The sequence below is a fragment of the Canis lupus genome, chromosome 32 (assembly GCF_003254725.2).
Source record: "Canis lupus dingo isolate Sandy chromosome 32, ASM325472v2, whole genome shotgun sequence".
NCBI lineage: Eukaryota > Metazoa > Chordata > Mammalia > Carnivora > Canidae > Canis > Canis lupus.
The window spans coordinates 33,462,737-33,489,885 of record NC_064274.1 but is presented as its reverse complement, the minus strand read 5'-3'; the positions used below and the strand labels follow the sequence as shown (position 1 = coordinate 33,489,885).

The window sequence follows — 27,149 nt, the reverse complement described above, 5'->3', positions numbered from 1 at the left end:
AAACTTGGCCTTACTTGTGGCAGACTGTTTATCCTTTGTAGGATTATTGTTAATTCTGAGTTGGAGAGCAATGTCTATTGGTCCATTCCAGTCACTAGTGCTCCTGACAACAGGACTGATAATTTTTTAGGCTATCAATTATTTTCATCTTAGTTGATTAAACCATTTAATAGGATTTGATTGATGACCTGTCCTGCACTTAAGAGGATGGTTTGTAATCACAGGCTAGTTGATATTTTTTTTTCTTTTAGTCAATAAACATTTATATATCACCCATTTTTATAGAGGTTTTGTTACTGTTATTGATCACGGTTAAGCAAATGATATGTAACCAACTACCTGGGAACATATAAAATTATTATGGGCTCTAAGATATATTTTCCTCCCCTTTAAGGACACATGGTTGAAAATCTGACATGAGGACTGAGGAACTTTATTTACCTCAAATGAGGGAAAGCCAAAAAAAGGGAAGAACGGTTAATAATTTCTTGTGCTCAATTTAGGAAAGGTCACAATAGAAACTGATTCAAAGAAGAAAACATTGGTGCTCCTGGCTAGCTTCCAGGTGAATTTTTGTATTGTGAAACTCGTCTTTTTTTTCCTTCCACTTAGTTATTTTTTAAGAGAAATTTATTTTAAGGGATAATCATTTGAGCATTCAGTGTGTGTATATGCACACACATTAAAAACAAGAAAGGAGCTTAGTATGTTTGCATTAAAACTTGTGGCATAAAATTTTGCACTGACCAACATGGATGAGTATCATTCTTTTATTGGTAAGTCAGGGCTGAAAGATTTCTTTCCAATAATCATATTAAAAATAAATTCATTGTATTACAAGATACTTGGTTTGTGGCTCAAAATTTTTGCAGATTTAATTCCCAAAATTCCTAATTATTTAGGGAGGAAAATGATTCCAGAAGTAAGCTGTGTGCCTCCTTCTTAAATTTAAAGGTACACTTCTCAAAGGGCCAATAAAAATCCTCTTTCAAGAAAATTAGAAACCCCAAAGAAATATTAGAATTATTATGGCATTTAGAAAAATAATTTAAGATTTTGGCAATTTTGTTGTTAGCAAAAGAGGAAAAGTAAACTGTTTTCTTTAGTACCATTAGTAATGGATATTGTTGCAGATAATTGAGTAAGGTAACTTTTACCTTTTTAAGGTAAAAGTTAAATATTACTGTCAAAGATGTTGCTTAGGATCAAGTACAGTACATTTTAGTGATTTAGCTTTCATTCATCATTCATTTCTGTAATTTTTCTTTTTAAATTACAATTTTCAAAGAAAATATGAGAAAATACTATTTATCTCTCCTAGTTCCCAAAGATACCTATTTTTATTCTAATAGATGGTTAATTTTCATGACTATTGACATAAAACTAAAGTGTCTCAACAATTTTTTTTTTTTTAAGATTTTATGTTTTTGAGAGAGAGAGTGTGTGCACAAGCTTGGGGAAGGGCACAGGGAGAGAGAGAAGCAAAAACCCCAATGAGCAGGGAGCCTGATGGCGGGGCTCCATCCCAGGACCATCAGATCATGACCTGAGCGGAAGGCAGACACTTAACTAACTGAGCCACCCCAGCACCCCAAAATGTCTTGACACTTTTTACAGTATTACCTATTGGTGATTAGGGGCTCCTACCCATGATGTTGGGCCCAGGGAATCCAGAATCTTAGGAGATTGGTTGAAATGCCATTTGGAAAAGCTGTTGGATTCTGAAATCTTCTTGATTTGCTCTCCTCTAGTGCCTTACTAAAGGCAGTCAGTAAAGAAGGAGGGGTTTTGCTCAGTCTCTTTTGCCTGGGAGGCCTGTCCGGTTAACTGCTGCCAGCTCTCTGCACATGGGCACACCACAGAAGAAGAAAAGCAGGCCTAGCCATTCAGGGAACTCACTGCCTGCTGTGGGGTGGAGTGGGGCCACTGCTTATGTAGTTGCTGAAGCACATTATTTAAAACTGACCTCAAGACTTTGATCTCAGTTTATTTTTAGAAATAATGACACTATAGCACTCTAAGGCCTGGATGTTATTTCTAGACTGGACAGTAATATTATTTTTCTGAGAAATAGAATTTTGGGATTTTAAATAGATATTTTTGGGTCAAGATTTCTGAAACTTTTCCAGGAAATGGGACTTACCAGGCAGAAAGAGATGGGAGCAGTATGCTTCCTCTATTCCTGCTGAACTTGGACATGAAGACTGAAGGATTGTCATGGAAGGGGTGTATAATTTTCCTTGTCCCTCATTCTGAGCGAGTTCCCTAATGTACAAAGAAGAAAGAAGCATATATTCTTGTCAGTCATCTACTTTCCAAGTTACTAAATTTTAAATTGCAATTATAATATCTACCAGGTTGTTTGTGGGGAGTATATTTGTGTTTATAAATTGTTACCTGTCATATCTATTAGCTTGCCTAAGAGATTTGGAGACACACACATACACACAGGTCTGATTTGGAATATATAAATAGTAACTTTTTATGTATATGTATTTTGTATTATGTATTACTTTATGGTACATAGTTAATGTATTTGGATATTTGAACAGAGAAATGTCTTCACAAATCCATTTAATTTTTACAGATACAGTTTTCATTAGCCTCCTGAGTGAAATCCTTGCCTTTAATCTTTTCTTTCTCTAGTTTTCATATTCCACAATATTTTTCTAAAATAACAATAGCTAGCATTTTGTTTTGCTTATTATATGCCAGGCACTGTTCTGTTTTTATGTATAAACCTTTCAACAACTCCATGAAGTAGGTACTATTAAAAATCTTCATTTTATGGAAGAAGAAATTGAAGCACAGAGAGGTCAAGGTGTTTGCTCCAGGTCACAAACCTCCTGAGTGGTAGAGTTGATTTTTAAATCCAGGCAGTCTCACTTTAGAATCTGCATACTTAACTACTAAATCATACTGCCTTGCAAACAAAAACATGTTTCCTCAGCCTTCTAATTAAAACCCATGTTCTCTGCAGCAGAACATGCTAACTTAGCTTAGGACTGATTTGTCAGCTTTTTATGATTCACCTCTGCTCATGTTTGAGGTCATTGTTCATAATCAAGCACATTAGACTATTTTTCCTTCTCCAAAATATCCCAAATATATTTTTACTTCATACTGTTAATCATTATATGCTTTTGTCTAGAATTTGCTTCATCAGTGTCTAACTGGAAAATCCCTGTTCTTCAAAGGCCAATTCAAGCTTTACCTCTTTTATACATTGTGGTAAAATTGTTTTATCTTTCATTTGTACTTAAGATGTAGCTGTTTTGATACTTGTCCCATCATATGGTGTTGTTTATCTATGTTTTTTCTTCTTGATCTGTGGGACTTCTTGAGTTAGGGATTGTTTTCCTCAGCTTTGTATCCTCAGTACAGCTAATATAAGTGAGTGATTCGTAGTAGGCACTCATGAAATAGTGTCAGTATTAAATTGAATTCAACGCTGAATCAGTTCATGTCCTAGAATTGCAGGAAGGTAGAGGCATCCTGAATCTGGCTGCAAACCTCTATTGACAAGAAAAGATGTCATGTGCCTTTCACTGGGAGTACTGTGTTCCCACTGCTGATTTCATGTGACCATCTCGTAACCAGACTCAACTCTTGGGCATGTTGCCACGTCCTGGGTGCTGCTCTGAGGGGCCCTGCCTGGTTTTCAGTCAGAGTTTCCTGTGCAGGTGGTGGAGGATTTTGAAATGCCTGAAACTAAACCATTACACCCACTTAAAATAGTTTCTCTTGTCTGCGTATGATAAGAGGTAGGTGGGAAAAAATTAGTGCACACAGACTATTTCTTGGAGTTGAGGTTGCCAAATAAATGTCATGAATGGGGTAAAATAACACATGTAAGTTGTGTTTAAAATATTTTGCCCCTCCATTCTTCTATTTGTTTTAATTTAGAACATAAGTTTCCAGATGTTAGATTAGTATTGACTGATTTTGCAGTACCGTCTTTTATTCTGTTTTCTTGATTATAGGTCATCTGACACAAGTGTATTTAGGGAAACTGGCAGGGCAGGGAAACTGATGGAACATGGTGAAACCAAGAGCATTGTATTTCTCTAAGGAAAGTAGTGAATTCGGTCAGATTTTTTACAGTCATAAAGCATTTTGTATTTTGCCCTTTGATACAGTGAAAACACTGTACAGTGTTTGATACAGTGAAACTTTGATGACTTTATTTTGACTTTAATTGAAGAATGTTTGAATTAAAACATTTACTTTACTGATAATAGTAGAAGAACATTTTTCTTTATCTACTGTAGTAAATGCTAAGATGATAGTTCTAATTTTAAGTTAGGTAAATGCCAAATTATAGGTCTCTGCATGACTTCAGCAAAATAAAGGGTGAGAGATAGAGATTATTTGAGGGTTTTAGACACCTCTCTTGGAGTAGAGAAGGAAAAAAGACAAGATTGGCCTGTTCATAACTGCACTATTATTCAGTATTGGACTGGAAATCGAAAGCTGAAAAGCACTGAAATAAATTAGGAATTTGAATTTCAAAAGCTTATGGACTTTTAAAATGAATCAAAACATCAATAATCAAAAACTTAGAAAAATTAATAGAATTGCCATTTTAATTCAATTTATAAAAATCTGAGTATATATTTTTCTCTTACCCTATTCTGTTTTTAAAACAGTTTATTTAGAAATTATTAAAAGAAAATCTAATATGTTAAAATAATGTTTTTCCTTTCTATCAAAACAGTGGAAACATTTAACTTAATTCTGTGTTGGAAGGTTTCATGTATGTAATCTAATTTCATTCTTGCAGTTACCCTGTAAACCATTATCATCTTTCATCATATAAACACAGAAAAGGAAGCTCAGCAATTGTTCCAGAAAACAAAGAGCAGAGCAGGATTCAAACCCAGATTCACTGCTGACTGCATTCAGTTCTTTTTTTCCTTGGTAGGAAATTTCAGTTTTGACCAGAGATTCCCCATGAAATAGGGAAACAAACTTACCAGAAGTACAAAACTAACAGTAAATTTTAACTGGAAAAAGTCGTTTATATTGGTTATGTCATTTGGCATAATTTAAACAGAAGTCATCTAAATAAATGATTTTTTTCATATTTCAACTGTCATTGAAATCTCAATAGAGACTTATTAAATGGTGGGCTAACAGGGTATTTATGATTTTTGCTTCAATAATATGATCACTTGCATTATAGCTCGGAATAAATTTAGGATAAAATTTGAGGCCAGATTTTGTTTTTCAGTACAGTTTTGAAGTTTTCTGTGGCTAGTAAATGATCTATTGGAACTGGCCATTTCACTAGCTTTGCACTGCAAATAAAGAATGTACAGTATATTCCATTTTCCATTTTTAATACAGAAGTATCATACATGAGAGATGGAAGGAAAGGAAAAGAAATAACAGCTTAAGCTTAAATATAACTAGCAATAAAACAATTATTTGCTTTAGTAAATACAGTCAACAGGGACCTGACACCTGATCTTCAATTGGTATTTCCCTAATTTACTGAATGATTATAGGAAATTTACAGAAATGTATTTTGTGTTTCATTCTGACTCTTAATTTAAAGGGATGCTCTTTGTGACCTATTTCACAGAGAGATGGTATAGATTAATTAGATCCTGCCATCCAAGTACCCAGTGCCTGCCCTAGAGAAAGGTGTTCCATAAATCAGACCTGTCTTTAGGAGGCCTTTGTTTGTCTCAAGTCCCTGAACAGGATGGTGCATTTACTCCATATCCTAATGGGAGTCACCTATATTCAGGCCAAGGGCATATTTTCCCATGACACAAACGACATTTTTTTTCTTTTAGTTCTCTGTGACCAGTCAGATTTCTGCTTCTGTGGACCTCAGTGTCCTCATCTGTAAAAGCAGCAGTCCCTAGCCAGATAATTCCTTTTATATTTAATTTTTAAATTATTTATTTATGTGTGTGAGAGAGAGAATAAGGGAGGAGGGACAGAGAGAGAGGGAGAAAGAGAATTTTAAGCAGGCTCCATGCCCAGCATGGAGTCAAATGTGGGGCTCAACCTCAAAACCCTAAGTTCGTGACCTGAGCTGAAATTGAGTCGATGCTTAGCTGATGGAACCACCCAGGCGCCTCAAGCCAGATACTTTCTAAATTGGGAACTAACCCTAGAATAACCTTAATTCATAAATATGTTTGCTTCTCTTGGCCCACCTAGCTTCTCTGACCTAATAAACATTTTTTTTTAAGCTCATGTGCTATTAAATGACTGTGGCAGACTGAGATAGGCCATTCAGATCCTCCTCTAAGGAATGCCTTGGTGGCCAGAAGTGAGGCAGGTAGTCAGCAGAGGCTCCAGCAGTTAGAGTCAGCTTCTGCTGCAGAGAGCTGGCTCTCCGAGGGTCCAGTTGGGACACCTGGATGTCTCAGTGGTTGAGTGTCTGGCTCAGGTCATGATCTTGGGGCCTGCATCAGGCTCAGGGAGCTTGCTTCTCCCTCTGTCTATGTCTCTGCCTCTCTGTGTCTCTCATGAATAAATACAAATCTAAAAAAAAAAAAAAGAAAAAAGAAACATCAATACATCAAATATGGCTCTTGCCAGTACATGTTAGATACACATTAAAGTATTTTTTAGCTGATCCTCAAATACATCATTGTGCTAATAGAAGCCATTCTCTTTCTTCGTTTTTTCCTTTATTCCTTTCTAATTGTTTGGATTTGGTTGTGTATGTCCTAAAATACTAGTAAGTCTGTTACTATGAGCTTGATATCCTTATAGGGACTGTATGGTGAGTGTTTCTAAGAAATCAAATTTTTATATTGTAACAGAGGGCTGATGTTTCGTTGTTTGTGCTTTAATTTTGAATTTGCATTTAGAGATTTGGCTTAAACTTTTTGGATTTGAAATGAGAGTTCCCCAAATTCAATTATGTGACTTCTTAAAAATTTGATTTCTCCCTATCCGTGATTAAGGTATATAACTTAGTATTTTTCTGTTTTCTTTTACATGTTATTGTTGATTTTATTTTAATCCAAAAGAGCAGAGACTTGTCTGTATGGCTAGCATCTAGAAAAGAGTTAAAGGAAAAGGAGCTTGGGTGAAGCAAACATTTAAAAAACAGCATGTATTAGTTAAGAAGAGGGTAAGAGACTAATTTCTGGCATGTAGGTATTACAGTAAACCTAAACTACTTTTGATTTTATCCACTATTTGTTTATGTTGTGGTCATAAAGTAAATATACCAGTTACACTAAGCCTTTGTAGATTTAATTAGCTCTTTAGCATTAACAACTTTTCGTACTGTCTTATTTGCTTTTTCATCTATGCATGCATTCATTTTAACAAATTTTCATCTCTTAATAATATTGGCACACCAGACCCCCGGAGCAGTACCACGTGAGTGGAATGTGTTCCAGAGATAAAATAAAACAAAGGCATAGTTCTCTTTGTATTATTTTGTTCATGTTAAATACAGATACAAGCTAAACTATACTGTTAGGAGTCAGGATAGTGGCTACTTTGGTGTGGGATATTGGGGCTGGGAGCATGGAGGGTTTTGTGTGCTGGTCATGTTCTGTTTCTTTATCTAGATGCTGATTATATGGGTGTTTATATTTTGTGAAAATTCATTGTACAGTATACTTATGGCATGTGCAATCCCATATGCTTATTTTAATTTTATACCTAAATAAATATTTTTTTAGAATGTCAGACTGGGGAACCCTTGGGTTAAGTGTACTTTGCGCCCACTTACACTTTAAGAATTCCAGAATTAAATATAAAATCATAGAAATGGAAAATACCTTTTTCTAGTCTACTCTGTCGTGAGGAGGAATAGAAGCCTAGAAGGTTTTGGGGTGTTGCAAGTGTCCTACCATACATTTCACATCTTCAAACCAAGGAAAATGATGTTTGGGGAGGTCTCACCTCCTGAAGAGCACCCTGATCCAGCTGCCTCCTTTGCTTGAGTTCTTCCTACTGTTGGGCTCAGCCTATCACATAAAAGTAGTTCCTTCATAGAACTATCCTTTATTAAACAGGAGACTTGGGTTAACATAGCTAACAGAGATTTCTAATGACAATTCATACAAAAAGATTTTCTTTCATTTAACCGTCAAGTAATGTGATTTTTCAGCTGACTGGAACTATCAAAGTATAAAATATCCTATTTGTTTGAAATTTTACTCTAGCTTTTAAAATCTTTGCTATCAAAAATAAATAAATAAAATCTCTCATGGCAGTTTAATTCACAACTGTTTAAAAATAACATCTTTGGTTGATCTTTGAGGCTTGAGTCAAGGTGCTACTATATATTCTTCTATGTGTATTTCTGCAGATTTCCTACTTAATATTAGTATGATATATCCTTTAGGTTTGTACTTATTTTGCCACTAAGTAAAACTACTTATTTTTTTTTTCTATATAGGCGGGGCTGTTTTTACTTGATTGATTACTTATTCAAGGCCTATAGTTCAGATTTTAATTGTATATATGGATATGTATATATTATTGTATATAATATAAACTTGATTTTTAGCTTTCTGATAATCTAATGAGTAATCCCATCTTTGTCAATGCAACAAGCATTGAATTTCTATAATCTAGGCTCAGTTGTCATCCAGTGCTGACACAGGGCCTCCTTATTCAGATGTTTTGTCTTGTCTGATTCTTAGAGCAGCCTCTTGATTGATTATCCAGATTGCCCTCATATATCTTTGGTCACTGAAGAAGAAAGTAAATCAAGTTACATCAAGAGTAGTCTCCATTCTTTTTTTACTCCTGCTTTTTTGTTTGTACCACATTTTTCTTGTTTACTTACACATTCATTTAATAAATATTTATTTTTTCTTTACTATATGTCAGACATTGTCTTAGGCATAGGATATAAAGTAGTGAAAAAAAAAGTTATGTATTCTTCTGTCCAGATCTTACAGTTTATTTAAAGAGATAATCATTTTTTAAAAATCATACAACTGAATTAAAAAAATCATGAATGTGGCAAGTAACAATGAAGTGGAATTTGTATTGTGTGTAAGAACCAATGATACAGTATTTGAGCATGTTAGAAATGGCTTCCTTAGAAAAACTTAGAACATGAATAGGCATAAATTAAGGAAAGGAGAAGTGACTATTTCAGCAGTGGGGATAGCATGCACAAAGGTTCTGAGGTGGAGAATTCATGGCACATTTGAGGCACTCAGATGGCTGGAGGTGAGAGTACATAGGGATGGGAAGGAAAGTGAATAATGGGGAGGACTTCTGGATTGGGAGAAGTGAACGGAGTCAGTGGACTGGTGGTTCTAATGGTTGAAAAAAGTTACCTAGAGGACTTTGAACACACCAATTTGGAAAATGAACAGTTCGTGGTTGGAGATTAGGGTTTTTAACTTCCTGACTCTGGAGGAGGATGACCAAGTTTCAAGGAATGACTACAAGAGTAGTGATTGAAATGGGCCAGAAATAATCTCCAGATCCTTGGAGACAAAGCCTTCAAGGAACTGAGAAGTTGTGTGTGGACGAATTATCCCTTTGTTAAAGTAGCCTAACATGTTGGCAGGCTGCAGATGGGGATTGGCCAGGTGCCACATGTTTAATAAACAAAGAGGATTGAATGGTTGGGATGCAGAGAACTGATAGGGGAAGGAGACTCCCTAAACCAAATAAAAATTTCCTAAGATTTGAATGGTTTGTATGATAGAGATAGCCTGGATTTTGAGTGATCTCTTTTCCATATTTTCCTTGTATTTTGGCCAGTATATGGACTTAAAAATAAGAACTAAAGGAGTCTCCTCATTTGAGTTGCAGATTCCAAGATGGCACAAATTGTGTCTTAATCACTTATGTAGATCCTGTGTAGATCATCTTGGCTTACCCAAAGACAAATGGTAGATGTTGATAAATAAAGCATATTAATAAATTCTGAATGAACAGTGCAGCTATTTTAGATGGAAGATTTTGTTGTTTTTATTTTCATACAATCCTGCAAATTTAAAAAATTTTACATGACCTTTTACCTTTGTGACTACAATTATATTTGCATGTCCATTATTTACCTACTAGTCTCATGTTTTTTCTCCCAAAAGTAAACTTTTAAACGAGAATAATTTCCCTCTGATTCTGTGGGAACTTTACCATTTATGCAAATATTTTGAGGAGCCAATTAATCACACCCTTTTGACAAAAATTGCATGGAGGAGCACCTGGTGTGATTAGGGTATGTTTTTGTTTTTAAAGATTTTATTTATTCGTGAGAGACAGAGAGAGGCAAAGATATAGGCAGAGGAAGAAGCAGGCTCCCCATGGGAAGCCCGATGCAAGACTTGATCCCAGGACCCTGGATCACAACCTGAGCCAAAGGCAGATGCTCAACCGCTGAGCCACCCAGGCATCCCAATGTTTTGTCTAGGAAGGATCTTTCTGCCTCCCCAAATTCCAGTTTGAAAGCTTTTATCATTCAGTTGTTTAGCCAGCCATCAGTCTGTCTTCTCTAAGCAATTGCTTGACAGATTCAGGTAGTTTAAAATCATAATTTATATACTTTTGTAAAGTCAGAAGTGTGGGGACGACTGGGTGGCTCAGCAGTTGAGCATCTGTCTTTGGCTCAGGAGTTGAAATTTATTATTTTTACAATAAGACTTTTTAAAATAATGTGAAAGGAGAAGGTAAATAAGAATGGGCACAAATAACTCAGGAATAAGGCTATGTGAAAAGAAAAAAAGATTTATGGAGGAGATAGGCGGGTTGTCAAGGATGGAACATGCAGGGGTGGACTATAGCTGCAGCTGCATGTTTGATTCTGCTGTGAGAAGCTAATTCAGGATGCTCTCTTCAAAGGTCTCTGTCATGTCCCATGTTTCCAGGTCACTTGGCAGAATTCCGAGAGTCTCATGTTTTAAGGAGCAAATGGTATGGGTTTCTCCCTAGTGCCACTGGCATTTTATTCCCTGAGGGAGTGGTAGCCATTGATTTCTTTTAACTGTGATAGAAAAAATAGTGAACTCCTAGGGGTTCCCCTGACCTCTTTCCAGCTGTTAGGGAGTCTTGTTTGACTCTCATAATACCTGTAGATTGACACAAATCAGATTTTTTCCCCCAGTACCACTCTACAGACAGTAGACACTTTAACAGCTGAGACAGTGGGTATGTTCATTATAATGGGAGTAGAAGTTAATTTCACGTGTCATTCCAGGACAGATTTTTCTGCTGATGACTTTAAAGTTTTCCACAAAGAGGCAGACATCTTCCTCTTTAGAGTTTAGAATGAACCAAAGTCAATTTGGGTGACATTTAATATACCTCCTTATGAATTTTAAGTGTTGAGCCAAGCAGAGTCACAAAAAGCTTTTGCTTTAGAGCTGGCCCAATTTGTAATGCCCCATCAGTGGCAAATATGTATTCTAAATGAGGTAGCACTTACTTGATCTAGAGAATTTTAGATAAAAGATACTCATTACCAATGAATGATAACATCTAGAATGATGAATTACACTCTCTTAAGTCCAGGGGATTTTGTCGTGCATTTCAGATGCATTATAACGTCAAGATCAGATGGAATAAGATGATACACCCTAAACTGTAAGCTATCTAGAAAAATTTTAGGTGATTGAAAAATACACAAACATATTTCACAGGTATTCTAATGTAATCTATTCTTTATAGGTCTACTTCCAAAGGGAATTGAACAGGGAACTCTGAAAGCAGAACAATGCAATGTGAAAGAAATAACAGTATTCAGTAAATTCAATTTCTAGGGTTTTAGATTTGTTAAAGAAAATATGTGTAACCTCTATTATATGAAAGCACTGTAATCAGATCATTTGCACCCCACTGACCCCTCCACCTCCTCAGCTCCCTCAAATCCACTGTACCTATTCACTCCTGCCCTTGAAGAAGTCAGGCTTTGCATTTCCTTCGAGTCAAAACAACAGTCTCATTTCAGAAATTAAAAAGTCCTGACCAGTGTAGTATCATTTGAAACTTCACTCCTCTGCCAAGTCAGGCCTGTTGCACACTTGAGAGACTCTGGGGACCAGAGACGGGTGTAGTACCCAACATGTTTTATGACCTCACATCCTCTCCCATTCACTGGTTACTCTTTGTGGCTCTTTAGGGCAAAGCTATAAGGAGCTGTGTGTTTGATTTCACTGCTACAGTTCTAATTAATCTGTACTACAACTGTCTGAGAGATATATGATTACTGATCTCCCGGGACATTCTTGAGGGTTTTTGGACAGTTTCCCTTAGGGACCGCTGGTGACTGTTTTGCTAATGATGGCTATGTTTCTGCCCTCTGGGTGTTTTTATCTGCCTTTCCAGCTCTTGGGCGTCTGCTATTCTACTCCTCTTTGGGGTCACATTGAGTCTCCATGTAGTTCTTGTGGGGATTGTCCAACGTAAGACAATCTATCCTTCCTAGGGGCCCACATCTGGCTTCTGGGAATGGGCATCTTTGTCCTGCTGGTGGTGGAAGTATAGCCTGATCCCAGCAGAGCCTACTTTGCTTTGCAGTTCCAGGGCAGCTAACCAGACAAAATTTCATGCTGTTAAAGTCCAGTTAAATAGGAAGCCATTCTTGTTTTTCCCAAACTGTAGGAGATGAATTCCTTAAAATATTTCTCTCAGACACACCCTTTTCTCTCTCAATTTAGTGCCCTAGAGTAAGCTCTTTTCCAGTGTGGGGTAGAAGGCAATGCAGAATGTTCTGAGAACTCTATCCACAGCAGTCCTCCTCATGGTCTTGTTTCCTGCTCTTATACTGCTGGAAGTGAGCAGTGGGCTCATAGTGGCAGAGTGGCTTCAGCTGACAACTTGACAAGTCCTAAATATATGGTTTTAGCATCTTGTCTCTGATAATTGTGTTTAGTTTTTAGACTTCAGAATTTCAACTAAAACTGAAACTATTTTATTTGAATATCTTGTTTCAGTAGTTTTTTTTTTTAAGGAAGCTTCATTAAACTTCCTGTGTGTGTGTGTGTGTGTGTGTGTGTGTGAGAGAGAGAGAGAGAGAGAGAGAGAGAGAGCGAGCACACGAGCATGGGAAATAAAAAAACATCCACAAAGTGTGGGTAGATTAGAAATACATGATTACATATGCTGAGACACAAGACTGGGTGTCTTGAAAGTTTTTAACTTGGGGAGGGAGTATGGTTCAATAAATGATAATTTCACTTTCCATCTCCAACTTGAAGGGTGTTATTATTATTATTATTATCATTATTATTACTATACTTGTGATTTCTAGTTTAATTATTAGTTCATGAGTAGTTAGACTATAATAAGTTACTTTATCTTCCAAAATATCAATCAGTGTCCTTGTATCTGCTTAATAAAAATGCTTAATAAATATGTTCATAATGAATATGTTTAGGTACCATATTTGATCTAGTAACTTTTCCCCCTAAGTAAGCATAAGTCATTTCAAATATGTAACATTCTCAGAATATAGAGGAATAAGTATACTACTTCACTTTTATAAAATTTGTTCTCTTTTGCCCTTAATTCCTTGCAGAGCTTATACTGGAAGTCATTTTTTTTTTTCTTCCTGATTTTCAACTTGATGGTCTTTTTGCTATGGTTTTTCACTCATGACTAAGAGATGTATAGTTTTTAAATGAATAGCTTAGCAATATAAATGAATATGTATTTATTTAGAGAATTGATATGAATTTTGAACTTTATTGGATATGATTTTTTGTGTTCAGAATTTGAACAGTAAGTTACCACTTTCTTTTTTTATAATAGGGAGTGTGGACCCAGGACCTGCAACTTATGCAGTCTAGGAGATTCTCGCTAAAGAAAGAAAACAAAATTATAAATACAAAATGAAACTGAAATGTAAATGTATATTTAGAGGGAAAATAGTCACAAGAAATTATGAATTTAAGAAGCTGACGTATATTGCAAAGCAAAATGAAATTTAGAAAAATAGCAAAAAGTTAGTGTTTCTCCTTTGCTCACCCACACTCGTGGGGTGATTTGTAGTACAAGTTCACATGGGGTGTCTTCACATCACATGATAGGCTGGGAAGTGGGAATATTCCTAGAAGCATTATGTTGGGATAAGTAGTAATAACAGGAATACCCAGAAGTGGTTGTGAACCAGATAAATATGTTTCATTATATCCAAACTAAATTATGTGTTTGACTCAACTTCCCCTTTGCTAGACCTCAAAAATATTTGTGGCCACTCCAGTATCACTCAGTATAAGCGGAGATAAAATTGAGGGGAAGAGCAGTGGAAGGAAATCATGATCATAATTGTGTTGAAACATCTGGTTTTGCAAGTTTTATGAGAACATATGACCATTTTTTTTTTTGAGAAGATATGATCATATGACTAAGATCCTCTTAGGGGCCCAAAGTTTAAGATTTTTAACTTTACAGTTACATCTGAGGGAAACTCATTAACAGAGAAGTAAATAACTGAAAGTTCCAGATGCTTAAAGGAAACATAAAAGTCCAAGTCTCCCTCTTTTTTTCCTTCATTCTTCTAGATTGTTATCCAGGGGCACCAGAGCAGCTCAGTCAGTTGACTCTTGATTTTGGCTTAGGTCATGATCTCAGGGTTGGAGGATTAAGCCCTGAGTAGGGCTCTGGGCTAGCACGGAGTCTGCTTGTCCATCTCCCTCTGCTTCACATACCCCACCTCCCCATTCTTGTACTCACTTGCATGTGCTCTTTCTCACTCTATCAAATCAATCAATCTGTAAATTGTTATCCAAAGTTATTTTTTTAATATGTTAATATTAAACTACATGAGGAAAAATGTCCTGTGGATAACTATATATTTCCTGCTTTTCATGTTTTGAATAAATTATGTGTATTTAATTAGTAGAAAAATAGATGTAAGAATAGCAAAATATGTTTACTATAGTAAGAAAAATTAATTCTTCTTGTGAAAACCCAAAAGTAATGTTCTTTTGTGTTACTATGCAACTACCTATAAAAATCATCTGGGCCACTGGAAAAAATGGTAAAGCATGGATTGTAATTATCTTTAGTATGCCTTGTTTCTCTTTGGGGTCCTTATAGTCTCAAGGTAGTGAGTTTAAAAGATTTTAATACAGAATGTCCCAAGTGACATAGCTCTATTATGCCTAAACATGAGAAAGGAATTATGTAGCTAAGTTCTTCCAAAAGCACAAGTAAAATTACACTAAGGGGACAGTACTATATCGACCAAATCCTAGAGACTGAGGGTAGAATGAGATACTATACAAAATTCAGCCCATTACCCTTCTATAGAAATGCGATCAGAAAATTTTTAAAATAATTTTTATTTATTTAAAGATGTTATTTATTTATTCATGAGAGACACAGAGAGAGGCAGAGACACAGGCAGAGAGAGAAGCAGGCTCCTCACAGGGAGCCCGACACGGGACTCGATCCCTGGATCGGGATCACGCCCTGAGCCAAAGGGAGATGCTCAACCACTGAGCCACCCAGGAATCCCAGAATAATTTTTTAAATGCTAGATGAATTAAATTATTGATGTACAATTAAAATAAAGATATAATTGAAATATCTTTAATACTTAATATGCACCAATGAATATTCTCATAATTTATTTATACAAAGGTTTGTTTTGGGGTGCCTGGTTGGCTCAGTCAGTAAAGCATGTGACTCTTGATCTCAGGGTCATGAGTTCAAGCCTCACATTGGGCATGGAGCCTACTTAAAAAAAAAAAAAGTTTGTTTTTTAAGATATTAACAGTCACTTGAGCCAAAATAGCTTAAAATTCTACTATTGAATCCTCTATCTGTACTGTGTGAATTCTATCTGACACCTTGTGTTCTAAATGCCATCTAGGAAAATTTGCTCTCCTCCTGTGACTTGACTGTGACTTCCTACAGAGACTTGTTTGGGCTATCAGTCTTTTCTGGGTACCACTTTCCGTTTATTTTCCTTCCTGGTTTATTTCTCTAAACAGAATCTTTTGGTGATCCTCTCAGTACAAGTTCCCTGCCTTAGAACATGTAATGAGTGATGCCAATATGTTAGCAAAATGAGACACACACAACCAGGCAGAAGCACCCTTCTCCCCCCATAACAGGAGAATGGCAACACCATGAGAAGCTTTGAACCTAGGAGGAAAGCTGGCTGATGTCAACTAGGACTAAAGGGGTATAAGTAGAGCTTCCTGTCCATCTCCTCCCTTTATCATCTGGAGGATATCTACACTCTAGCAAGAATCTTTATAGGATTTTATGCCCTGTGCCCAAATTCTACACAGTTACACTTCCTCTTCCTCACAGAGGATAAAAGCTCAATTCAAATTCTCTTAACCCATTACCTAGAGATAATGAGAGGCTTACTAAGAGATTTTCCTGTGACTTCTAGTATGTCTGAACAGAATATTTCCATCCCATGCTATATTCTTGGTAGATATGTAGATATTTTATATATTCTGTATAACCAGATATTAAACATTTCTATGAAAGTATTTTATGTAAATTAACGTCCACTATTTACAATTCTAAGAGGCCTATATATATTGTATGTTTAAATTGCTACTCAACAAAAGCCTATTTATAAGATACTTTATCATGTGTTTCATAATTTTGTGTAAAGCATTAGTTTTGTAGCAGATATGATATGTCTCTGAATGAATGTCACTGTTGTGCGGAGCCTTGGGTCGCTCAGTCGGTTAAGCATCTGCCTTTGGCTCAAGTCATAATCTCAGAGTCCTGGGATCCAGCCCCATATCCGGTTCCTTGCTCAGTGGGGTGTCTGCTTGTATCTCTCCCTTTGCCTGTCCTCTCTGCTCATGCTGTCTCTCTCTCTCTCTCTCTCAGATAAAGAAATTAAAAAAAAAAAGAATGACATTGTGGTGGAAGAGGGAAAATATTTCTTTTGCAGAACAGCTTAAGAGTGGTACTATCAAATTTTATTATTTATTTCTTTACATTCCTAAAAAATAGGCTAACTATATTATCTAGTACTACTGAAATAATATCATATAAATTATCAGAACATAGTTCATTTTGAATGTGTGGAATGAATGAATGAATATAATTTGCATGTAAAACTGGTCAGTTTAATTTGTCTAAAAATTTTACACTCAAATTATTTCCCTGTATTATCGTTAATTTTTGAGATGTTTAGAATGAATAATAGCACTGAATAAATATGAGTTTTTGTCCATATTTTACTGTATTGATTTTTCTCTTTCTCAACATACATACCAGTGGTTCTCCCACTGTTTAGCACAATCATATGATTTTATGGAAAATTATTTTCATAGTATATTAGAGTACATATAAAATGATTAATACTTGATGAAATTAATAGCATCTGTTAAGAATTTTGGTTTCTTAGAGTTACGGATTTCTAAGAATAATAAAAATAATGATGATGATACCATAATTTGTTGAGTACCTACTTTCTTCCAGATATGCTGCCTGGTGCTAGATATTTTATGCTCCTTTTATAGATGAATCTTTTGAGCAGTCAAGGAACTTTGATACGCAGCTACTTGTAAGTGGTAGAACCAGATAACAACTCTTGACTGTTTTACTCTGAAACCTGAGGTCTTTCTATCCTTCTGGGTTGTTTCTGTGTCTAGAGTTCTACAAAATCAGGAGCTTTCATTATAGGCCTTTTATTTCTCTGGCACCTGTGGCCAGTGCCATCTTCCTCCACAGGTGAAACTGCAGAAAGAAGGTAAAATGGAGAGGACTGGTTTATCCCCTGTGTGATAGATGTTTTAAAAAAATCAGGGGAAAAAAAGGTTTATCACAAAAATTGTAAACCATTCCATAAAGAATGAAAGTTTGACTGACATTCAGAATTTAACATTTGCATGAGCTTCCCACACAGAAAAAAAAAAAAAAAAAAAGCTTTCAAAAGACTTCACTCTTAAGATATATGAACTTTTAGTTCATGTATCTAATTCTACTCTACCAGGAAAGAAAGAACATCATCCTATATAGTTATAGAATCTTACCAATTTATCCAGGATATTACTGGCAATAGAAAATAACGGGACATGACCAGTCCCTAATGTCAGAAAGAATCTAGGTCAAAGAGTTAAAAGAAAATAAAATCTATGATATGGATTAAGCCTAGTTTAAAAGGATAAGATGAAAGATAATATTTAATTACGAATTAAAAAAACTTAATATGACTGCTTTAAATCCATATATATATCATACTGAGCTTTGTAATGAAGTGGCCCCTTTAAATAGCTCTTTCTAACTTACAGTGTGGTTTTAAGTGTGACCTACTTAAATGGACAGAATCTATATTCCTACCTAAGGAATGCCTCATTTAGCTTGAAGTAGTTTCTCAAACAAGAAAAATGTATTCAGAATACAATTTTAAAAATCTTTAGGAATAAGGTCTCTGAGTAGCCGCATTATAGTGCTCCAGAATCTGTGCCCTGAGGATTGTACCTTTTATTCAGAAAACATCTCTTCAGGTTCTCACTGCCTGGTTATTTGTAATTAGTTTATATTTTTTATCCTTGTTATCCTCTATTCTTAGTTCATAGCAGTTTTGAAATGAAGGGGCAGTTGTCTTCAATTTCTTCATTTGACAGAGATTTATTTAATGCCTGTTATGTGTACCTGAAATTGTTTAGTGTACTGGAGATACAGCAGTAAGAACTGACAGTAAAAAAAAAAAAAAAAGGGAAGATATAGAAATGTATAATAAACAGATGCAAAATAGAAGACTTAAAATAGTTTAGGTCCATTTTGTCTAATCTTCCCTCTTCTGAAAATGGACAGCCAGGCAGGTGTGGTTCTAAATGGGGAGTAAGGGTGTCTCTTACTTGAGAGTGTAGTTTCTTAGAAACCAAACAAATGTGACAAAGTTAAGAATCAAGTTGGGTTAGTTATGGAAGAAACCAGGAAAGCAGGATTAACCTGCCCTGAGAAATAAACTGATCTAAGGCATTGATCTCAAACTGGTGCACTGGGCTAAGGAACAACCAAGGAGATAGGGGCAGGAAAGATAAGAGCAGCTTGATCTGGCAAGCCAGAAGGTCGGCAGAACAAACATTAATGTTGGATGGAGTTGGATTTTAAACCTATTTTCGTGGACATGAGGAGTGACTTCTAACTGCTATGTAAGATTGTTTTGTGGGTGGGAATCTGTTTATGGGGAGGGGTAACTAAAAGAATTTAACCCTCTTGGGTGTGGCAAATTCATGTCCTCCTTAGGTTGTATGTTTACACTCATGTGTGTTTGGTGGAAGAGGTGGGAAGTGACCAATTAAGACAGCCACCTCTCTCCTCCAGCCCAGACCATCCCATGGCATTGCCTGTGCTGACAAGATGATTCCACATTGAGGTGCAGAGAGCAGACTGAACACAGGGAAGTACCCTGTGGGCTTCTACACCTCAGTAGCTTTTTCAGGCTTCACTGGATTATAGCAGAGTAATAATGATGTTAGTCATTACTAACATCAATGGTGTCAAAAAAGGTTAAATTATTTTATGTATCATTTATTTAAAAAAGCAGTGATTATTAGATTTACCCTCAAGAGGGTTGATTTTTTTAAAAAAAAGATTTTATTTATTTATTCATGAGAGAGAGAGAGAGTCAGAGACACAGGCAGAGGGAGAAGCAGACTCCATGCAGGGAGCCCGATGTGGGACTTGATCCCAGGTCTCCAGGACCACGCCCTGGGCCAAAGGCAGGCACCAAACCGCTGAGCCACCCAGAGATCCCCAAGAGGTTGACATTTTAAGTTGTTTGTCATTTGTGGTGGGGAAGGTAGTTAACTTTTGAAATTTACTAGATGAAAGAAAGTTCATTGGCTGGTGTTGCTGGATAAATAAATTGTTTTATGTAGATTTAGTGATACTCCTATTGCTCTGTGAAAGTGATTCAGGGCTAGCCCTTTAATTTCCATTTGTGATCAGTTATTCTCCATAAAGATTAAATTTTGATTGGAACAGGAGTGAAGGATTTACTTCAGTAGGTTTGAAATCACATTTACCTCCCCATTTGAAATAAATAACTTATTAAATTTAAAAAGTATCTAAAAGTATCCTAAAGCTGGGAAGAAGTGTGACTACATTTTCTCACAATTCTCAGAAAATTTTAAAATACTGAGGTCTTTGTACTGGGTAGTACCATTCTCTACCTTTCCATGTCAAAACTGAATGATGATTTATTTTATTTGTGCATTGTTTGTATGGTGGATCTTCAACTATCCATTGCTAACAGCATGTATCTTTTCAGACTTGACAATATTAAAGCCTGAAGGGTTATTATTTTATCCATAGAACAGTGGACTTGAGTTTCAAAGGAAGAAAAAAGTCAAACTATTACAATTTGAATACTTTAATATTAAATGATAAATGAATCTGGTTCTACAGTAGCTTCAAGGTGTGTGGATAATAAAAGAAAATCTTCAGATGATGATAAACAGTATTATGGATGTCTTGTCTTTTATAATCTCTTTGCCTCTTACCATTACAGTTGTGAGACCTGGGAATGATGAGGTAGGAATGTATGATTTTTAGTTGCTGATTGAATTAAAAGTAAAGGAAATTTTAATGCAAAATTTAATCATCTCTTGAGAAGGATAAATACTGAAATGTCCCTTTAGTATTAATAGGCCTCTTCACCTTCCTACTCCCTCTAAAGGAAAGTTGTACATTTGATGTTGAATATGAAGCATTTCCATTATTTCTAAATTCTGATTTTAATGAAAGCTTTAGTTCTATCACTGTTTGGAATGTCCAAACATGCCCCAATAGGAAAGTGTGGGATGCCTTAGGAGTCACAGGGGATCACTAAGTTATGTGACTGTATGGAAGAAAAAGTAATCAAAGCAAAAGCTCATGAAGATATCAGTACTATTATGAAGTTAGACATGAAAAGCAACCTCTTAAGACAGCTCCAGTGACCTTTGCTTCCTGATATTACTGCACTTGTATACTTTGTATACATACCCCCCATTAAAAAAGTGGACCATCTTAGTGACTTGCTTCTAAACAAATACTATGGCAGATGTCATGGGATATCACTTTTCTGTGATTGAGCTGGATAAGACAGTGACTTCTGTTTTGGTAAGAGATTCTTTACCTTAGCGGCTTTGATGAAGCGCTTTGCTATGTTGACACAGAGCAAAGAAGTGAGGGCAACAACCAACCAACCAAGAGCTGGCTAGGAACCAAGACACTCAGGTCAACAACTTCTGAGGTACTGAATACTTCCACCAACCATATGGACTTGGAAACCAATCCTTCCCTTGTATTTAGATGCGACCCCAGCCCTAGCTGATATATTCATTGCAGCCTTTTGAGAGAACCTAAAGCAAAGGACTCAGCTAAACCATGTTCAGGTTCCTGATCCACAGAAACTGTGAGATTATAAATGTATGTTATTTTAAGCTTCCAAATTTGTGGCTATTCGTTATATAGCAGTAGAAAACTAATACTTTGGTGTATTTGTTAGTTAGAGCTGCCATAAGAAAGTAATACAAATTAGGCGGTTAAACAGTAGAGTTTATCTTTTCAAATTCTGGAGGCTAGAAGTCCAAGATCAGAGTTTCGGTGGGGTTGGTTTTCCAAGGGCTCTCTTTGGCTTGTAGGTATCTTCTCCCTGTGGCTTTATATGACCTTCCCTCAATGTGTGTCCGTTCTAAACTCTTTTTAAAAGGACACCAGTCAGTTGAATTAGGGCTTCCCCTAATGACCTCATTTTAACTTAATTATCCCTTTATAGACTCTGTGTTCACATACATACTCATTCTGAGATAGTAACGGTTAGGAGCTCAACATATAGATTTTATAAGACCTAGTTCAATCTGTAAGAATAGGCTATATAAAATTCTGTAATTATGTTCATCTTTATAGCTAAACCTCTATGTCACATATTGTCAATAAAGATCTTTTGTCATCTTGTTTAATTATATAGGTATCAGATGATGTATATATTAAACATATTATACATAATATATATATAACATGATATAGCATATATTTGCATACCCCGGTCTCCACAACAAAATTATAATTTCTGTAAGCATATGTTTTGCATATGTCACTTGGCAGTAGTTAAGATGGTGTTAGACACAGTTTCAAATCAGCTTTAATTTTTTATGTTTATTTGCATATTTCTAAATGAGAATATTCTAGAAGTAGCTTGTGTTAAGGATGACAACCTGTTAAAGAGCTAGGGAGTTTGAAGGATTTACATTTATTTGAGACACTTGTAGTTTTAGATAATGGTAAAGCCAGAGAACATGTCTTCATATTTGGTAATCCAGATATAACAGATAACACTGTTAGATCCAATCCAATGCTGAGCTGATTTTTTTTTTAAGATTTTATTTATTTATTCATGAGAGACACACAGAGAGGAGAAAGAGAGGGGCAGAGACACAGGCAGAGGGAGAAGCAGGTTCCATGCCGGGAGCCTGATGTGGGACTCTATCCTGGGTCTCCAGGGTCAGGCCCTGGGCTGAAGGTGGCTCTAAACCACTGAGCCACCCGGGCTGCCCTGAGCTGATTCTTTAAAACACTATTTCTGGGATCCCTGGGTGGTGCAGCAGTTTGGCGCCTGCCTTTGGCCCAGGGCGCGATCCTGAAGACCCGGGATCGAATCCCACGTCGGGCTCCCGGTGCATGGAGCCTGCTTCTCCCTCTGCCTGTGTCTCTGCCTCTCTCTCTCTCTCTCTCTCTGTGACTATCATAAATAAATAAAAATTTATAAAAAAATAAAAAATAAAAAAATAAAACACTATTTCTGTTTGAGTAGCTAACAACACTATATACCCACATTCAGTATAGAGATTACTTAAAACGCAAAATATGTTTAAAATATTTTTTCAAAATTGCAAGAAAAATAGAATATAAAGCAGGTTTTTTGTTTTGTTTTGTTTTTTTAGAATATACCAGTGGTTCTCAAAAATGTGGCCTGTAGACCTAGGAGTCCCTGAATCTACAAGGTCAAAACTGTTTTCATAATAAATCTAAATCTAAGACATACGCTTTGTGTGTGTGTGTGTGTGTGTGTGTGTGTGTGTGTGTTGATGTTTGTACCTATGATACAAAAGAAATAGTGGATATTTCATTCCTGGGACCTTTGCATGAATCAAGGCAGTGGCATCAGACTATACTATTAGTCTGTAATTTTTGCACTTATAGACTAAATAAAAAACTTCACTAAGGATTGACCTTAATGAACCAATTAAAATTATTACTGTAGTTAAATCTTGACCTTTGATCACCTGTCTTTGCAACATTCTGCATGATTAAATGAGAAGAATGCAGAAAGCACTTTTGCTCTATACCTAGGTACAGTGGTTGTCTCAAGGAAAAGTACTTTGTGATTGATTGAGTTGGAAGCTTAACTAGATACTCTTTCATGGAACACCATTTTTACTTGGAATTACAACTGAAAAACAAGCTATGATTATTCAGACTTAGGTTACTGAGAGACATTTTCTCAAAAATGAGCAAAGTGAGCCTGTTGCTTAAAGGAAAACAACTGACAGCATTTATTGCCAACAGCATAGTTCAGGGTTCAAACAATAATTAGAATTTGGAAAATTTGTATTTGCCCATGAGAAACATGATAAATTCCCAAATTTAAAGATTGTTCTGATGATAATAGTGGTGTATTGTTTTTATGTATGTAATGAAATGTGTCCATGTTTAGAAGAACTACATAACATACTAACCAATATTTTCCAAATGGTTCAACATATTATAAAGTTATGCCTAGGTGTAAAAGAAGCATATGAAAGAGCAATGAATTTTAATGTAGCAGAGTAAAATTTTATTATATTAAAAAAGAACATTTATTATATTAATGTTGAAAATTAATTTGATTTAAACATTAAAGTTCATGACTTCATTGATATGGTTCATAAAATACATTAATAAAGTTTCAGATTTCACATGGCAACTAACCTTTAAGAAGCTATCACTTGTTGAATTTTGGGATGATATTAAAGAACAATAACCACAGTTATCTGAAAAGGCTGTGACAGTGCTCTTTCTTTTTCCAACTACATATCCTTGTGAGGTCAGATTTGGTTGATCTACTTCAACCAAAACAACATATTACAGTAGATAGAATATAGAAGCAAACATGAGAATACAGCTGTATTCTAATTAAGGCAAACATCAAAGAGATTTGCCAAAGATATAAAACCGTGCTACTCTTTTTAAATTTTTTTTTCACTTCAAAATCATTTTTTGAGTACAGTTGAAACGATGTTATAGTAGTTTCAGGTGTACAACATAACGATAAGATGAATACTACATTTTTTTTTGAATACTACATTATTTTTATTGCAAGTATAGCTACTATCTGTCCTTATACATTCTTATTTACAATCATTGACTTTAAGTGATCGTATATTTCATGAAATATATGTTACTCTGCTAGCGTTAGAAAATCAACATTTTTCTACTATCATAAAGACTGGTTCAGGCAGGAATCATCACTGAATGCAAAATTTACAGGGAAATTTTGATGAAGAGCAGGATGTTTTCCTGGTAATAAGGTCTCACCACATATTTTTATTAGTTACAAAGGAAACAAAAAGTAATATTTAGCAGAGAAATTCAACAGCTCCTTGACCTGGTGCTCAAAGTTATCATTTTTGAGAAGCAGTTGGACAATATATACCTCCATATGTGACAGCCAGAGGAGGATAATGTTCTAGCTGAGAATGCATAGTCTAAATCAAACCATGATTGGCAGTTGACAATACCAAAATGAAAATAATTCTTTTTGAAGATAGAAATGATGATATACTTCAGAACTGTCAGGTCATAAAAGACAAAAACTGTGGAAATATTCCAGAGTAAAGGAACTAAAGAGAGATGATAACTCAGTGCCATATCTGAACCTCGGCCAGATCCTGCACTGGAGGGAAAAAAATCCTATAAAGGGCATGATTGAGTTAAATGGAGAAAATTAGAGTATGGATGGTAAAGTATTGTTTCAGTGTGGCATTTGCTGAAGTTGATCACTATGCAGTGATTGTAAGAGAGTATTTTAGTTCTTAGGTAATATATACTGAAATTTTAGAGGTAAAAAGGGCCTTCATGTTTGTAACTTACCTTCAAATAGTTCAGAAAAAAGTTAGATATAAATATAAACATGTATATTTATATATTTGTGTGTTGATTAAATACGTGTATATGGGGCACTAGCATGGCTCAGTGGTTGAATATCAGCCTTGGCTCATGATCCCAGGGTCCTGGGATCGAGTCCCACATCGGGCTCCTCACAGGGAGCCTACTTCTCCCTCTGCCTGTGTCTCTGCCTCTCTTTCTCTGTGTTTCTCATGAATGAATAAAATAAAATCTTAGCAAATGTGTATATACATACACAGACATGTATATATACATAGAGCATGGATATGTATATATAATTGATTTTTAAAAAAATATTTATGTATTTATTCATGAGATAAAGAGAGGCAGAGACACAGGCAGAGGGAGAAGCAGGCTCCATGGAGGGAGCCTGATGTGGGACTCGATCCTGGGACTCCAGGATCATGCCCTGAGCTGAAGGCAGGCGCTAAACCGCTGAGCCACCCAGGGGTCCCCATAAATGATTTTTTAAGGGGTAAAATATTAATAATAGATGTATCTGGGTAATCTGGTATATGTGTTTTTAGTACTGTTCTTCAAATTTTCTGTAAGTTTTAGTTATTTCCAAATAAAAAGTTTAAAAATTAAATGCAACGGTTATGTTAATATAATGGGTTCATTATTGTTTTAAAATGAATTAATATATGTTTAACATTTTTCTTAGTTTTGTTTCTCATAGAGCAAGCATGATTAGATCTAATCAATATGAACAAAACTTTTTGGGATCCTCGATAATTTTTAAGAATAACAAGGGGTTGTAAGACCACAGAGTTTGAGGACCATTGGTATAGACTGTAAGTAGTTAGATATGTGTTCCCTCTTTCTTTTAAGGCTATTTCATAACTCTAGTTAATGAAAGCTGATTTAGTAGACACCATTAATCTTTAATGCCTTTATGCCTTAGTTTTTATATTTTAAAATATGGATATAGTAATGCCTATTCCCAGAGGATTACTGTAAGTTTTAAGTCAGATAGCTATATAAGGCTTTCAACTAATGACCACTTTGTAGTGCTGTCCTGATTGGCAGCATGTGTTTCTTCTCTCTTCTTGCCTCTTTTTGACACTTATTTTGTGCTTTGGCCAGTGATTTTGGTTATAAATATGTGCATATGAACCACCACAAAGAAACCAGAGGAGAGTATCAGTTCTTAAAAGGCAAGTTTACAGTGGCCATGCCTCTTCAAAGAAATGAGTGGGGAAATGTAGAAGGGTGAAAGTGAGCAAGCAATGTGGGATTTTTAGAAGTCTCGGATATAAGAAAGAACATCATAAACTTAGGGAGTTGGACCAACAATTGTATGAAAAGTGGTTGATAGAAAATATGACGGGACAGGAAATATTTCTTCATTAGGGGCAAACTGTAACCCTACTTAGCAGTGTTTCTATGGCATTCCAAATTCCGGATAGGCATCCTCTGCTTAAATGTGTATGTGTATTTGGGTTATTTAAGTTGTTGTAATAATATATACTTAAGGTAAAGAAAGAATACTGTTGTTTTGTGACATTTTTCACTGTTTTCTCCAGCCCTGTCAAAATTCAGCTGTATTCTGTATCTCTGTCAAGCATCAAGCTAAGGAAAAAAGGAAAATTTGGTTGCTAAGCTATATTATGTTCACCTAATTGCAAATTATCATTTTTTAAAAAGAGATCAAAGGATATGTAAATGTAAAGGCTTTATATCATTTTAATATGTCATTTATTATCTTTAAATCTTTTTTGCTAAGACTTGTGATTTATATTTTTAAACAGATCATCAGAAACTGGAAAGAGAAGCTAGAATCTGCCGTCTTTTGAAGCACCCCAATATTGGTAAGGAAATCTTTTCAACGTATGTTTTTTTTTCAATTTAAATTCAGTTAGCTTTACATGTAGTATACATCTTTGGTTTCATATGTAGTTTTCAATAATTCATTTTGAATGTTAAAGTTTATGTTATGTGTTTTTTAACCACAATAAAAATGTTATTTTAGTAATCTAGACATTGCTTCTCTTCCAAAAGCTAGTACAGTTATTTTAGAATATTATCTCCCATGAATTATAAATAGCATGATAATGTTCAAAATAAAAAAAATGATGAATATAAGAAAAACAGAAGAAACAAAGGAAAGAAAAAGA

At 35.4% G+C, this 27,149-nt stretch overlaps 1 protein-coding gene across 24 annotated transcripts in view; it reads left to right on the top strand.

The window, feature by feature from the left end:
- CAMK2D (calcium/calmodulin dependent protein kinase II delta) overlaps positions 1–27,149 on the top strand; it is a 301,972-nt gene that overhangs the window by 72,112 nt on the left and 202,711 nt on the right. For all 24 annotated transcript variants that reach the window (XM_025465971.3, XM_025465973.3, XM_025465990.3 and 21 more), the window contains exon 3: positions 26,784–26,843. In XM_025465971.3, the coding sequence (XP_025321756.1) occupies positions 26,784–26,843 (60 nt within the window). The remainder of the gene's footprint in view (positions 1–26,783; positions 26,844–27,149) is intronic.